This window comes from Ochlerotatus camptorhynchus, unplaced genomic scaffold (assembly GCF_037179485.1).
Source record: "Ochlerotatus camptorhynchus isolate MF236.1 unplaced genomic scaffold, CSIRO-AGI_Acam_v1.1 ptg000055l, whole genome shotgun sequence".
NCBI lineage: Eukaryota > Metazoa > Arthropoda > Insecta > Diptera > Culicidae > Ochlerotatus > Ochlerotatus camptorhynchus.
Genome location: NW_027040545.1, coordinates 2,279,022 through 2,291,708, shown reverse-complemented (window position 1 = coordinate 2,291,708; position 12,687 = coordinate 2,279,022). Strand labels below are relative to the sequence as shown.

At 41.9% G+C, this 12,687-nt stretch overlaps 3 protein-coding genes across 3 annotated transcripts in view; 1 reads left to right on the top strand and 2 right to left on the bottom strand.

The window, feature by feature from the left end:
- sigmar (Tumor necrosis factor alpha-induced protein 8-like protein sigmar) overlaps positions 1-12,687 on the bottom strand; it is a 181,387-nt gene that overhangs the window by 84,656 nt on the left and 84,044 nt on the right. The window lies entirely within an intron of this gene.
- Positions 1,978-4,418, top strand: LOC135717305 (uncharacterized). Its single transcript, XM_065239302.1, has 2 exons — positions 1,978-3,789; positions 3,856-4,418. Exons 1-2 carry the CDS (start codon positions 2,163-2,165, stop codon positions 3,993-3,995), a joined length of 1,767 nt encoding a protein of 588 aa, XP_065095374.1. The 5' UTR covers positions 1,978-2,162; the 3' UTR covers positions 3,996-4,418.
- Positions 4,914-8,532, bottom strand: LOC135717304 (DNA helicase MCM9-like). Its single transcript, XM_065239301.1, has 3 exons — positions 8,331-8,532; positions 6,719-8,268; positions 4,914-6,659 (listed from the first exon to the last, which is right to left on the bottom strand). Exons 1-3 carry the CDS (start codon positions 8,420-8,422, stop codon positions 5,017-5,019), a joined length of 3,285 nt encoding a protein of 1,094 aa, XP_065095373.1. The 5' UTR covers positions 8,423-8,532; the 3' UTR covers positions 4,914-5,016.

Here is a 12,687-nt window from a genome sequence, read left to right as displayed (position 1 = left end):
CATAATTGAATGTGATTACATAATATTATGACATACGGATTAGAAAAATGTGCCAAAATCTTTAGCCGAAGTCTGTTAAGCTCATCGGTAGCGGACTCGTGTCTGAACTGTCCATGTGAACTTTTCCCGATTTTCATCACCGGATGGATAAACGTCTTGACCCCATGAGTTTGGATGATGTTCGCTAAGTCCATTAGACATAAAATCTCCCCCTCGAGGAATTTAAATTGATGAGGTCGGCCTGCAAACCACCCATACACGCTTTCAAGCGAGGGACCACCAGCATGCGCTTTTGCGATTACATCCTCTGCCATCTCTCGCAGATCTTGTTCGACAAGCATTATCTCTTTCCTGGTCAATCTACCAAGCGACTGATTGCATAGGTTAGACGTGCTCAATATAGTTTTTATATGAGTATAAATGCTTCCATACATTCCTTCCAGTTTTTGCCAGAAGTAATCCTGCAATAAAATTCGGTGTTAACTAAACAATTAAAAATGCAGGTAAAAATGCTAAATAAAAACTTACCTCATCCATGATGAACTGTAATAATCTCGCGAAAATAAATTTACAAATTTTAAAAACAACCCAGGAAATAACCGCAGAATACAGATTAAAATATACCGTAAGTAGGGTAATAAGCTATATAAAAACCTACAGCAAAAAAATCGCTGATATCCTGGGTCACATAAATAAACCAAGCGTTCTAAATAATTTGGCAGGTTAGTTTGGTTTGTTTACTCATTTGAGAGGTTCAGATCAATAAAAAGCAGATCATACTGTCAAAAATGAATGATAAAATCAGATCATGGATTGGTCTATTATAAACAACATATGATGTAAACATTCTTGGAAGTGGTGCCAGGATTGATGAAAAACTATCTGTTATGTGGAGACTGCCTGGGTGGCAAGGTGTTTGGAGTGTGTCGGAGTGTGTTTTTGTGGGTGTTAACACAAGGTGGCAGAGTGACTTACCCCCTGCTTGGGACCGAAGATAGTACCAGAGCTGAGCCAAAAAGTTGAGCACGTTTCTTCGGGACCTTCTGGTCTTAGAGTTACCTCTATGCTACTAGTGAGTATATGAGCTATTCTCAAATTTGAGTCAATTGAACTTAATTTTGGGTAGAAAATACACACGAGTAAGTAATTATTTTTGCCGTAGCCAAATGCAAACTACTATAAGCGGTTTACTGAAAATTAGCTTATTGAACGGAACATGGGAGATGAGTGAAAAGAACTTAATTTTGGGTAATTTTTCGGTTCCGTGTTAAGAAGAGTGAGTAGCTCGATTGTCAAGTTCCGTCCCCACATCCCTGCGAACACTTCGACAGTGAGCATTCATAAGGGCGAATACGCGATGATCGATTCTCTTCATCGATTTTCTCTTTGCATTGCTACTGCTAAGCGAAACAATTTTCAAGAATTTGTTCAATGCAGAGTAGTAACAAGATGTATTGGCTATCAAAAGCAACAGCAAACGCACCGAGAAACGTTAACTCTAGCGAGTTATTATCAAAAGAGAAAATCGACGAAGAGAATCGATCATCGCGTATACGCCCTTATGCATGCTCACTGTCGACTTATTTCTGTTAGCTGTCAAATCTCCAAATTCACCACACGAAAGCTCCGAAAAAAAAAATTGAATTATGAGGGAGAAAGCTCCGAAAGCTCTTACTGTTCAAAGACTTTTATAAGGTACTATCCAACAGGCAGCTTGCTGGTGTAAGAAGCAAACATATTGAACATTGCTGAGCACTCAAGTGACGACGTCACTCTACCACAACATTTCTTACACTGCGAACAGTGAGATTGACGTCACTGCCAACAGCTGTATCGTGAAAAAAGATAAACATTGCAATGAAATACGTACTCCACTAAACATTTGCACATTTCACTAACACCATTAAGCCTGTTAGAGTTGATCTTATATAAACGGCTTTGATCGCTGTTTTCCATTTTTCTCATATTCATGGCAACGTGCAGGGAAAGCGGTCGTTTTTTTCATTATCGTGTCGTTGGAAATAGTTTATAATTATTGGATGATTTTCCAAATTTGCATCGATTCCGGCTGTGGCACTGCTTAATAGCTGCGATACAAAAGCATCACATGCTAGTTTAGTGATTATTGAGAAATTTGCGAGTCGGAAAGTGCAAACTAACCAATGGCGATGTCAGCACCACAGCAGCAGCAGCAGCCACCATCAAAAGTGGAATATTTTTACGTTTATGTGGCCGAATCGGAGTTCTCAACCGTCGGTTATTGGATACAGCTGGAACCGGATAAATCGCTTAGCTTGGAAAGCTTGCGTGGGTATTTTTCGACTTGCTTCGGAATCAAGCACAAGATTGTAAACGCTTGCAATGGGATTGAGGTACGATACATCCGGTACCATAACGGGTACTTCCGGTTCCCGCCGGGATTAGACCTGAATAATACGCGCTTTGTGGCGTATTATTACAGCGACGTGGACGATATTAGATCGTTCATGGATATGGTTGACTCAAATGATGATGTAGGGGATGCTGGAGAAATGCCTACGTTGACATTGAAAACTCCTGAGCTTCCATCGGAGGGGAGTAACAACGATGATTCAACACTGTTGGGACGTACGATGGACATTTTCCTCATGGACAGTGTTTTACGGAGAGGGGCTCAAAGTACTCCCGTTAAAGGGAGTAGCAACGGACAGATGCCGCCAGTACGGGAAAATGTATCATCTACATCGGATGTTATCCTGAACGAACCTCCGGTGGAAATGATTACGATTAACGACACAAAAAGTACGCTTCAGTGTCCTTTTCCACCACCTCCGGGACCACCTAAGGATAATCCGATGCTATCGCCCTCAACATCGTCCGGTATAAGAGCCAAGCTGGGACCCAACGTTTCGTCCACTTCCGATGAGAAAAGAAATAACGCAATCAAACATGAGAGAATCACCATTAATGACTCCAGTGGTTTCCAGCGGGAGCGTAGCTCTGTAATGGTTACAGTTAATACAGCTCCCCAGTCCAGGAATATGCTTGATCGGTACCAACATACCCGTCCATCTCCCCAAAATGTGTATACAAAAACCCCTCTGAAAGTTACCTTTAAAGGCCGGGGCCGTCAAGTTCAGCGTAACAAGAAGATCCTGAAAATTGAAGACTATAAAGGTCGAACGACCGCTTTACTTACCAAAAAGAAGTGGACCGAAACTGCAGAACCCAGAGGCCAAAAGCGTCGCTCGGAATCGGGTGATGAGCTTGAAGAACGCTACGAAAAGCGACGCCGCTATGAAAATCAGTATCATAATTACCAAAAGCCGGAAACGAAACCACTTCCCGCCTACGGGAATGACCTTCTTGAGATAAATGTACTCCTCGTGGGCTTCCACAATCAGCGCCCGATCGATCATGAAACGATTAAATATTTTTCGGATTTTGGCATCGTGACAAACCTTCAGGTTTCACCCCAAGAGAACCGGCACAGTGCGACCGAGTATTATGCGTTCATGAAAATCCGTACGAATGATGCTTTATCGCTGTTTTCCGATCGGCACCTTTACAACAGGACCATCATCTATGCCATCCGGGTGGACGGAACACGACCGCCCTTGAAGCTCACTTGCAAACTTTGCGGTTACTACGGTCTCAATGTGGGCTATTTACATTACCACCTAGAAGGTCAGTGCCACCAGCACCATTTGACCAAACGGCTGGAGTCACGAGCTGCAGAATTAGGTCATAAAGTCTATCTGGATAGCTACTATCGAATTTCGTCCGGCGAGCTGTTCGTGCAGTATCCCGGTAAGTAAACCGATTTGCTTCCCATTTCTGATTGCACAAATTTGATGAATGACATCCGCTTTGCAGCCAACAACGTCCAGGAAATGGTCCGCCACGACTACTGGAGACGGTGCTATCAACCGGCTACCTATTCTTCTGGCGCAGACGCCAGACCGGATTATCGGAATTATTACAGTAGTGCAGATAATGGGGAACGTTATTATTAAACCGGTTATTGTTAATTGCGTGAACAATGTTCGTGAGTTGATCTCACAGGTCACGGCGTTGAAACTGTGAAATCGAATGCTATTTTATTCAACGCTAGCAGAATCGTTCTGAGCAAGGCGTCATTTTACTATTTAGAGTGTAAGCTGTCGAAGAGAAAAACTCAAATCGATTGAACAAACATGGTTAGCATGGCTCTCTCGCCATTTGAAACGAGATCGGAAGTAGAAGATAATTATCGCTAGAATCAATGTTCTGCGAATCAGAATCAAAAACAAGAGATAAAATTCAACGTCAAATCGAACGTTGGTTGATTGAAAAGAAAAAAAAAAATGCTTTATAGAAGCTATCGAATACGTTGAGCAATTGAATAGAACTTTGTCGCTAGAAGCGCTTCGTGTGAATTGCTGAAAATAAAACCGTGAGCTATGTTTGAGAGGTTTTATTTTATTTCATATTATGGAAAATCATAAAGATGAGACCTATTCATTTGTTTCTAAATTTCCGGCATTTGATCTGTTTCTCAAGTCAACGGGAAATTATGTGCATGTTTTCAGCTAAATTGGCGGATATTAGATAGGGTGATAAAACTGCAAGTTTCCGTCTAATCGATTGTACGATTTTTCACCGAAAGTAGTAGAGCCTTAACTGGCACATCCACCCTAGTTACCTATTTACAATCAGATAAACTTATTTACTATGGTACACTGCAGCAAAGAGACACACGAAATGGAAGTTTTACACTCTATCTAAAATATATATAGGGTAAACGGTCCTATAGTTGCGGTACGGTAGACGGGTTCGGTTCCTATAGTTGTGTATTGAGTCTCCATGCACAACTATAGGAACCTAACGCTTCTAAGGTACTGCAACTATAGGAGCGTTTCCTCTATACATGGTTCGGGTTAACGGGCGTTCGGAATAGTGACATTCAGGGTATTACTACAGTCATTATTTTATTCCAATCATGATGAGTCCTGAAGATAGCACAGCCATCAGAGCACAGTTTAAATTCGATCGTGTTCAAAAATCCACCGACTCCAACATTTCCAGTTCCGCATCAACGTCCACCGGTCCTCCAAGCGTTGCTACGACTTTCAATTCCGGTACCTTGACGTCCATCTTCCAAGATTTTCTTACCGCAGACAACGACGGCGACGATAAGTGCGATTGCTGGGACTCGTAGGCGCTATCATCCTGTTGCTTCTTGCCGTTTGGACCAGGTTTGGAAGTTTCTCCGGCGTCATCCAAGTTGCTCTTCACAAACTCGAAGGCACGGATTTTGTTCAACGTTTGCTCAGAGAGCGATCGTTTTTGCGGGTTGGTCGAGCTCGAAGGCTGTTCCTCCAGTGCTAGGATCTCCGTGTCGAAATCCAAATCGAAATCCGAGGGTTGGCTTACTAGCATGGGGTTCATAACTGTTGCTGTGGGAGGCCTTTTGAAGCGGTATCGAGATTCGGATTCTTCTGTGGGTTCGCTTGATTGCAGTGGCTTTGTCCGAGTCGATCGCTTGAACTGGAAGCGGGACTCTTGGGCACTGGATCCATCTATGGGTCTTTTAAATCGAAATCGAGACGAGTCATCTTCAGAACACGAATCGTTCGAGCTAATGAGAGGTTTTGCAAGTAATGAATGATCTTCACTAAACTTGGCAGGTTCACAAGGGGACGTTACCGGCGATTTAAATACGTCGGAGTTTTCAAACACGCTCATACTGGAATTTGTCGTTTTAGCACTAACGGTAATGCTTTTCTCTTCGAGGTCTTCGTCCTCCAGTAGGTAACTAACGTCTAGCATGGTTCGGAAGGACTCTTCCCGGGAGACCCTTGATCTACCACTGGCTAGAGGGTAGTTCGTATCCAACTGACTGCTTCGGACGACTGTCTCAGGTTTCGCCGGCTGAGTGGCTTCACTCAACTCGGACATGAAGTTCTGTCGCAAACTGCTGAATATGCGGTCCAATTGATCATTATTCAAATTTTCCTTCAACTTTAGATCAGGTTCGGTGATCGCTTTTTTCGATTTAGATTTCTTCGTAGCTTCCGGAGGTTTATCAACATTCGAAGAATTTGATTCCTTCCTTATTTTCTTTACGTTGTTTTTCCGCATTTGGGTAAAGGAATATTTCGAGTAGAGATCTCCTTCCTCAAGTGGTTTTCGTTTTTCCACGACAGGTTCCGATTCCTTGACTGCTTTCTCGTCGTTTTGTTTCTTGTTATTGTCCAACTCGCTGAGTACTCTCTCATCGAATTGAATGATCTTCTGGGTGGACAATGAATCCCATTTGCTGGCGGAAGTAGCTTGCTTTCGCTTTTCGACCAGTTCCTTCTGATACTGTTCCACTCGGTTTTGGTTCACCTGTTCCAACTGGACGTCCTTCACGATATCGGAGAGAAGCAGCTGGTCCAGAACTTCGGTGATCTCCTCTCGTGTCGGCCCGATGGGAAGCTCTTTGCGTATCAGATCAACCGGCGGTACAACCTTCCCAAAGCTCCAACTTGATTCCATCAATCGAATTACGGTGATGGCATCCACCGGAGTGACCTCGTCCCGGAACAGCAACCGAGCGTGTGCTTGCGACAAGCGGACTAAACTGTCCAGCAACCGCACGGTAGTCCGCGAAGGGTCACGAGACGGATCCGCTCGGCACAGTTTGTAGTAGGCTCCTGTCGAATCAGGATAAATTAGTACGAACGCTTTCTCCTAAAATCGACCGCCAACTCACCCAGAATAGTGTTTGCATCGTCCGTGATCCGAGGATGAATATCTTTGATGGCAAGAAAATGCGTCTGTAGTCGTTCCAAATCCCAATGACCATCCGGAGAGGTTTCTTCAAACTTATCCCTCACATCGTCCATAACTGACAGGGCCAGAATGTGATTGGCCACTCTCACATCCCAGTACTTATTCCGGTCGTCCGTCAGAATCAGCACCAGATCAAATCGACTCAGCAACGGTCCTCCAATGCCCAGATTAGCGCTGCTATTGGCCTCCATCTCAACCATCGAGAACAGAGTCTTCGGATTGGTTGCCGCCAGCACCACACATCTCGTGCTCAACTTGCACACCAATCCGGCCTTTGCCATACTAATCGTCTGTTGTTCCATCGCCTCGTGGATCGAAGCCTTGTCCGACTCTCGCATTAGATTAAATTCATCGATACAGCAGACGCCCCCATCTGCCAAGACCAACGCCCCCGCTTCCAACTGCCACTCACCGTCTTCTTTCACTGCCGCAGCCGTTAATCCAGCTGCCGAACACCCCATGCCAGTGGTGAAAACCGAACGCATCGATACCTCTGAAGCAAATTTCAACAGTCTTGATTTGGCCAACCCAGGGTCACCCACCAGCAACAAATGTGAATGGCCTCGTATGCTCGCTCCACTCCCCAAAAATCGTTCCGTACAGCTAGCAAGCGACAGGGCAACCGCCAACTTTACCGGATACATCCCATGGATTTCGGGACAGAACGACTGCACCAGCATATCTCTGGCCGACAGCTCCCCGATCTCCTTGATCGTATTCTGCCACTCCCCTCGCACGAACACCAAGTGCTCCGGCAAATCCTTTCCCAAATTCATCTTATTTTCATCCTTGGAAATGCTGTTTGCATTCATAGCGATCGTCACTTCAGTCCGTTTGCTCTGCACCAATGGACTCCAACGACGCTCTATGGTCCCAACGACGGTTACACAATCACCAGGTTGACAATTATCCACCAAATCATCCTCCAGCGTAACTAGCAACGACGCTGGCACATTCCGTTCGCTCATAATCTCCTGGATGCGAATTTCCTGGTAATCTCGGCAGTAATCCGGTTGAGGTTGCGCGCTCTTCTGATGCGGTATTCCCTTGCATCCGGTTTCACCCGCTAGCGGACACGCTCGAGGTGGATCAAATACGTAGCTCTTTTCGTACTGCGCTTCCAGAATGAAATCGTTCTTACACCGACTGCAAGTGTACTCCCTTTTGAACTCGAGAAACCGTGCCTGAGTCATTCGAATGATACTGCCCTTCACCTGTAGGAACTGGCCGACGTTATCGTTGTTCGGGAAGGCCACCTTTCTGACGGCTTCGGCGACCGTTTGCGGCATGTTAACGAACCGGACGTGGCAGTTCTGTTTGATTTGGAAACCCGGTTCGAGGAACATGTTCCCCTCCACTAGTGACTTCTGTGCATTCAAGAGGCAAGTGTTCCATTTGATCAATTCTGAGCAAGTGTTTCGCAACAGGGAACTGTACAGGGCTGATTGCTTCCGTTGAAGGTGAGTGAGGCTGCAAGATATTGCAATTTAATGATTAAAGGACGACCCTTGTAAACAATGCGTGCCACATACTTTACGTTGATCGAAACATTAACCATATCGTCCGGATTATTCAGCAGATTGGTGATTTCCTCATCGTAGTGTTGCTTCAAGTATTGCTCCATGTTGTGACAGAAAAGCAATAGCACTTTTTTTTTTCTTTTAAAAACTAGGTATTAAACTAAAGTAGTTTTAGGATTTCATGAAAATATTGAACTCGAATCATTTCGCGCGTATGTTTCGAATGATGTCTTTCGTGTTTTTCAGGTTCTGATGATGATCGCCCAATATGGGATTTGATATTTGGTCGAAAAAGTATAGTTCGATCGCAATAGACGATTGAAGTTGTACACTCAAAAATAATAGTAACACAGTTGGATTAAATTTAATAGTTTTTTTCGAATAACCTCTAAATAAACAATACTTAACATAAAAAGAGCATCAGTTTTTATACTAACAATGAATAAACGGACTCTAAAGGTCCAATGCAAATATCTACTGTCGCTGAAATCAGCGTGAAAGTTGCATACCTGATATGAATTAAAGTGGATAGCAAAACGGTTGAGGACTTGCACTGGCCGCCGGAGATGTAGACTGTCAGCTTTCCGAACGAGGAGGAAATGGTTCTGAATCCAACGAAAAGTTGAGGTGAGAAGTTTTTAGTTGCTTCTGGATAAATAGAGAGAGAAGGATTAGTAATTTCCATTTAATTCCACTACCTTATTTGCTTATCCTTGACAGATATGCGTATTTCGTCTACAATGTGCAGACTTCTTCAGTGTCTTGTACTAATAGTCGAGTATTAGTACAAGACACTGAAGAAGTCGGGGGTGACCCCGGCGTAGTGGTTAACATCCATACCTCTCACGCCAAAGTCACGAGTTCAAATCTCACCCCCGGACAAGTCACGAATGACCCAAGAGTGTTAAAGTAACTATATAAAAAAAAACTGAAGAGGTCTGCACATTGTAGACGAAATACGCGTATCTGTCAAGGATAAGCAAATAAGGTAGTAAATTAAATGGACATTACTAATCCTTCTCTCTCTCTCTCTCTTTATACAGGTATTCCACTAAGACGCCCACATTCATCAGGATTCTTCTGGATGTAATTTGCATTATTTAAAAATTTCGGATGTTTTTGCCAGGTTCAATTTTCTGTGGCTTCTGAATCATTGATTTATAAACGATTTCATTCTTCCAAATACACCCTGTTTGCGACCGGGTTGCATCAGTGCGGACACATTCTGACCTTTCGATCTGATATGCCCACCAGGAGGGAATCATGCCGGTTCGATTGAGATTATTATGGCCCATCGGTTGAGTCCATAATCAACAAGATGCTGTAGATTGCTATTATTGCATGTGAATGTCATGTCATCGTAACATGTTACAATTTGTGTTTAGGTATGACCAAGCAGACTAAGGGACGTAAGGATGGCGGAGCACACCGAATGGGATGTGCTTATCAATCTAAAGAAGGAGCCCAATCAATATGAAGGTTTACATTGACGTTTTAATCTGCTTCTCGACGGTGCCTGGATTCACTGCCCATTGGAATCTTCGAAATGGATAGTGGTTCATGGAGAGCATGTGAAAATCTGGGGCAAGCATGCTCAGATAACGACGTTGACCTGCTCATAATAAACAATAACAATAATACACATATTGTTGTCATATTGTTTCAAATTGTGCATCAGTTATTAATTGTGGCAATAAATTTATCTTTTTCAAACTTTGTTAATATTATTTGATTATTTGAATTATGTTGAGCTGGAAATAGACAAATAACACACAATGCATTCTCCTAAATAAACCGTTTATATGCATTGTAAGTTATACTTCCTTTTTATACTATGGCACTCATAATCCACTTTTATACTAAGTTCGAATTCTCTCTCGTTATACCTAGCCAAGCGCAGAGTTGGGCAGAGTTGCGATTTAGCGTAACTTTTATACTATTTAGATTTGAATATTTGTTGAGAGTACACGGTAACACACTCTAGTAAAAGTATGGACGACTGTTACCACAAAACTGAAAAACAGCTAAGAGGAAGGCGTACGGAGGCGAAAACGAACCACTTTTCTGTCAAACGCAAACCAGCTCGTGATTAGACAATTTGAAGTGCGTAAGATAGAGATAGATATAGATAGAGATAAAAGAGTTAGAAGCCTTGTCTCCTCTTCCTCTTAGAAAAACAGTTGTTCCAATCGAGCAAAGCAGTGCATTTTGACTGACATTAATACTTTTACTTAGAGAACTTTAGTAAAGGACCATCCAATCCACGGATACACTTGTACGACCTACTATGAGCATGAGCATTATTTGTATAATAATTATGAGCACTATACAAAAACTATACAAGTCTGGAGGGCTTTTTGAATAGCTCGTATGTAATAAACGTAAGCAAATTGACATTTTAATGCTATCATACACTACTCTGCTTACTCTTCTTAAAGGCAAAATTCGGACCAGCTACATTTTTTTTTTTTTTTTTTTTTTTTTTTTTTAACTCTTTATTTGTTCCAAATTCAAAATAAATTACATTTCATTTTTAACCTAGGTGCTCCAGTTACTACACAGCAAAAAAAAATGTAATATCGATCAACGTAATTCAAGCTGATGTATGAAATAATGATGTAATAGCAAAACGCAGATACAATATTACATCAATGGATGTAATTTTGTTCGCAAAATCGATGTACATCGTACAATGTGATATTACACAACCGATGGATTGACCTGGTTGCAGCAGTTTCGATGTAATATTCAACAACTTTTTTTGCTGTGTACAGTAACTTACCAGCCTTAATTGTTATGATATATATCTAAGTGTTTTTACATTGTTCCTGTCTTGGCAATTCAGTATTTTAAACAGGTTTTTTAAACCTGCATGTCAGTATAACAATTGATAGCTTAAAACTAAATAACTAAACCTAAATCTTATCTAAGTATAAAGGGAATTAATCGTTGCAATTGAGGATTGTAACGATTTTTGCCGGAAATTATTAATTATTTTGTTGGACATTTGTGCTAAAGTCTCAACATTCGAAATTCTATGTACTTCGGTAGTACCAACAATCAATACGAAACTAACGATTTTAAATTGGCTCACCACTTTAGTAGCCTATTGGTCCCAAGCAAACGATTAACGTACCCTATTCTAGTTGAAATTCTATTACTACACTATGTTTGTTTTGATTCGCTATGAAAGTTTGACAGATAACATCAGGGGTGTGTGGATTCATGCAGAACATGCAGGGGTGAGTGAAATAGCTTTGGACTGCTTGGGACCGTTGTTCTGGTACTGAGTGAGCCAAAAATAATAATGATTTTCTTCGGGACCCAGTGGTCTTAGAGTTACCTCTATGGTAGTACCATAGAGGTAACTCTAAGACCACTGGGTCCCGAAGAAAATCATTATCATTTTTGGCTCACTCAGTACCAGAACAACGGTCCCAAGCAGTCCCAAGCTATTTCACTCACCCCTGCATGTTCTGCATGAATCCACACACCCCTGATGTTATCTGTCAAACTTTCATAGCGATTCAAAACAAACATAGTGTAGTAATAGAATTTCAACTAGAATAGGGTACGTTAATCGTTTGCTTGGGACCAATAGGCTACTAAAGTGGTGAGCCAATTTAAAATCGTTAGTTTCGTATTGATTGTTGGTAGTACTGTACCAGGGAGGCAACTTCAAAATCATCTTCAGAATTTTGTTCTGAATCCTTTGAAGTGCTTTTTTCCTGGTAGTGCAACAACTAGACCATATTGGCACAGCGTAAAGCATGGCCGGTCTAAAAACTTGTTTAAATATTAGAAGTTTATTCGTCAGGCAAAGTTTGGATTTCCTGTTTATAAGAGGATACAAACATTTAATATATTTGTTACATTTAGCTTGAATGCCCTCAATGTGATCTTTAAAAGTTAATTTTTGGTCAAGAACTAATCCAAGATATTTCACTTGGTTTGACCAGGAAATTGGAACTCCGTTCATAGTGACTATGTAACTACTACTAGGTTTCAAAAACGAAGCTCTAGGCTTGTGTGGAAATATTATAAGTTGAGTTTTGGAAGCGTTGGGAGAAATCTTCCAGTTTTGTAAATAAGAAGAGAAAATATCTAAACTTTTCTGCAGTCTGCTGCAAATAACACGAAGACTTCTTCCTTTAGCGGAAATGCCTGTGTCATCAGCGAACAAAGATTTGTGGCAACCCTGAGGCAAATCAGGGAGGTCCGAAGTGAAAATGTTATACAATATAGGCCCAAGAATGCTACCCTGAGGAACTCCTGCTCTTACAGGTAGTCGATTAGATTTGGAATTTTGATAATTTACCTGCAGAGTTCTGTCAGTTAAATAATTTTGAACTAATTTCATAATGTAAAG

Coding starts and splice junctions, on each gene's coding strand:
- LOC135717305 (XM_065239302.1), top strand. CDS start 2,163: ATGGCGATGTCAGCACCACAGCAGCAGCAGCAGCCACCATCAAAAGTG. Junction 3,790..3,855: donor GCTGTTCGTGCAGTATCCCG/GTAAGTAAACCG, acceptor TCCGCTTTGCAG/CCAACAACGTCCAGGAAATG.
- LOC135717304 (XM_065239301.1), bottom strand. CDS start 8,422: ATGGAGCAATACTTGAAGCAACACTACGATGAGGAAATCACCAATCTG. Junction 8,269..8,330: donor AATGTTTCGATCAACGTAAA/GTATGTGGCACG, acceptor AATATCTTGCAG/CCTCACTCACCTTCAACGGA. Junction 6,660..6,718: donor CGATGCAAACACTATTCTGG/GTGAGTTGGCGG, acceptor CTGATTCGACAG/GAGCCTACTACAAACTGTGC.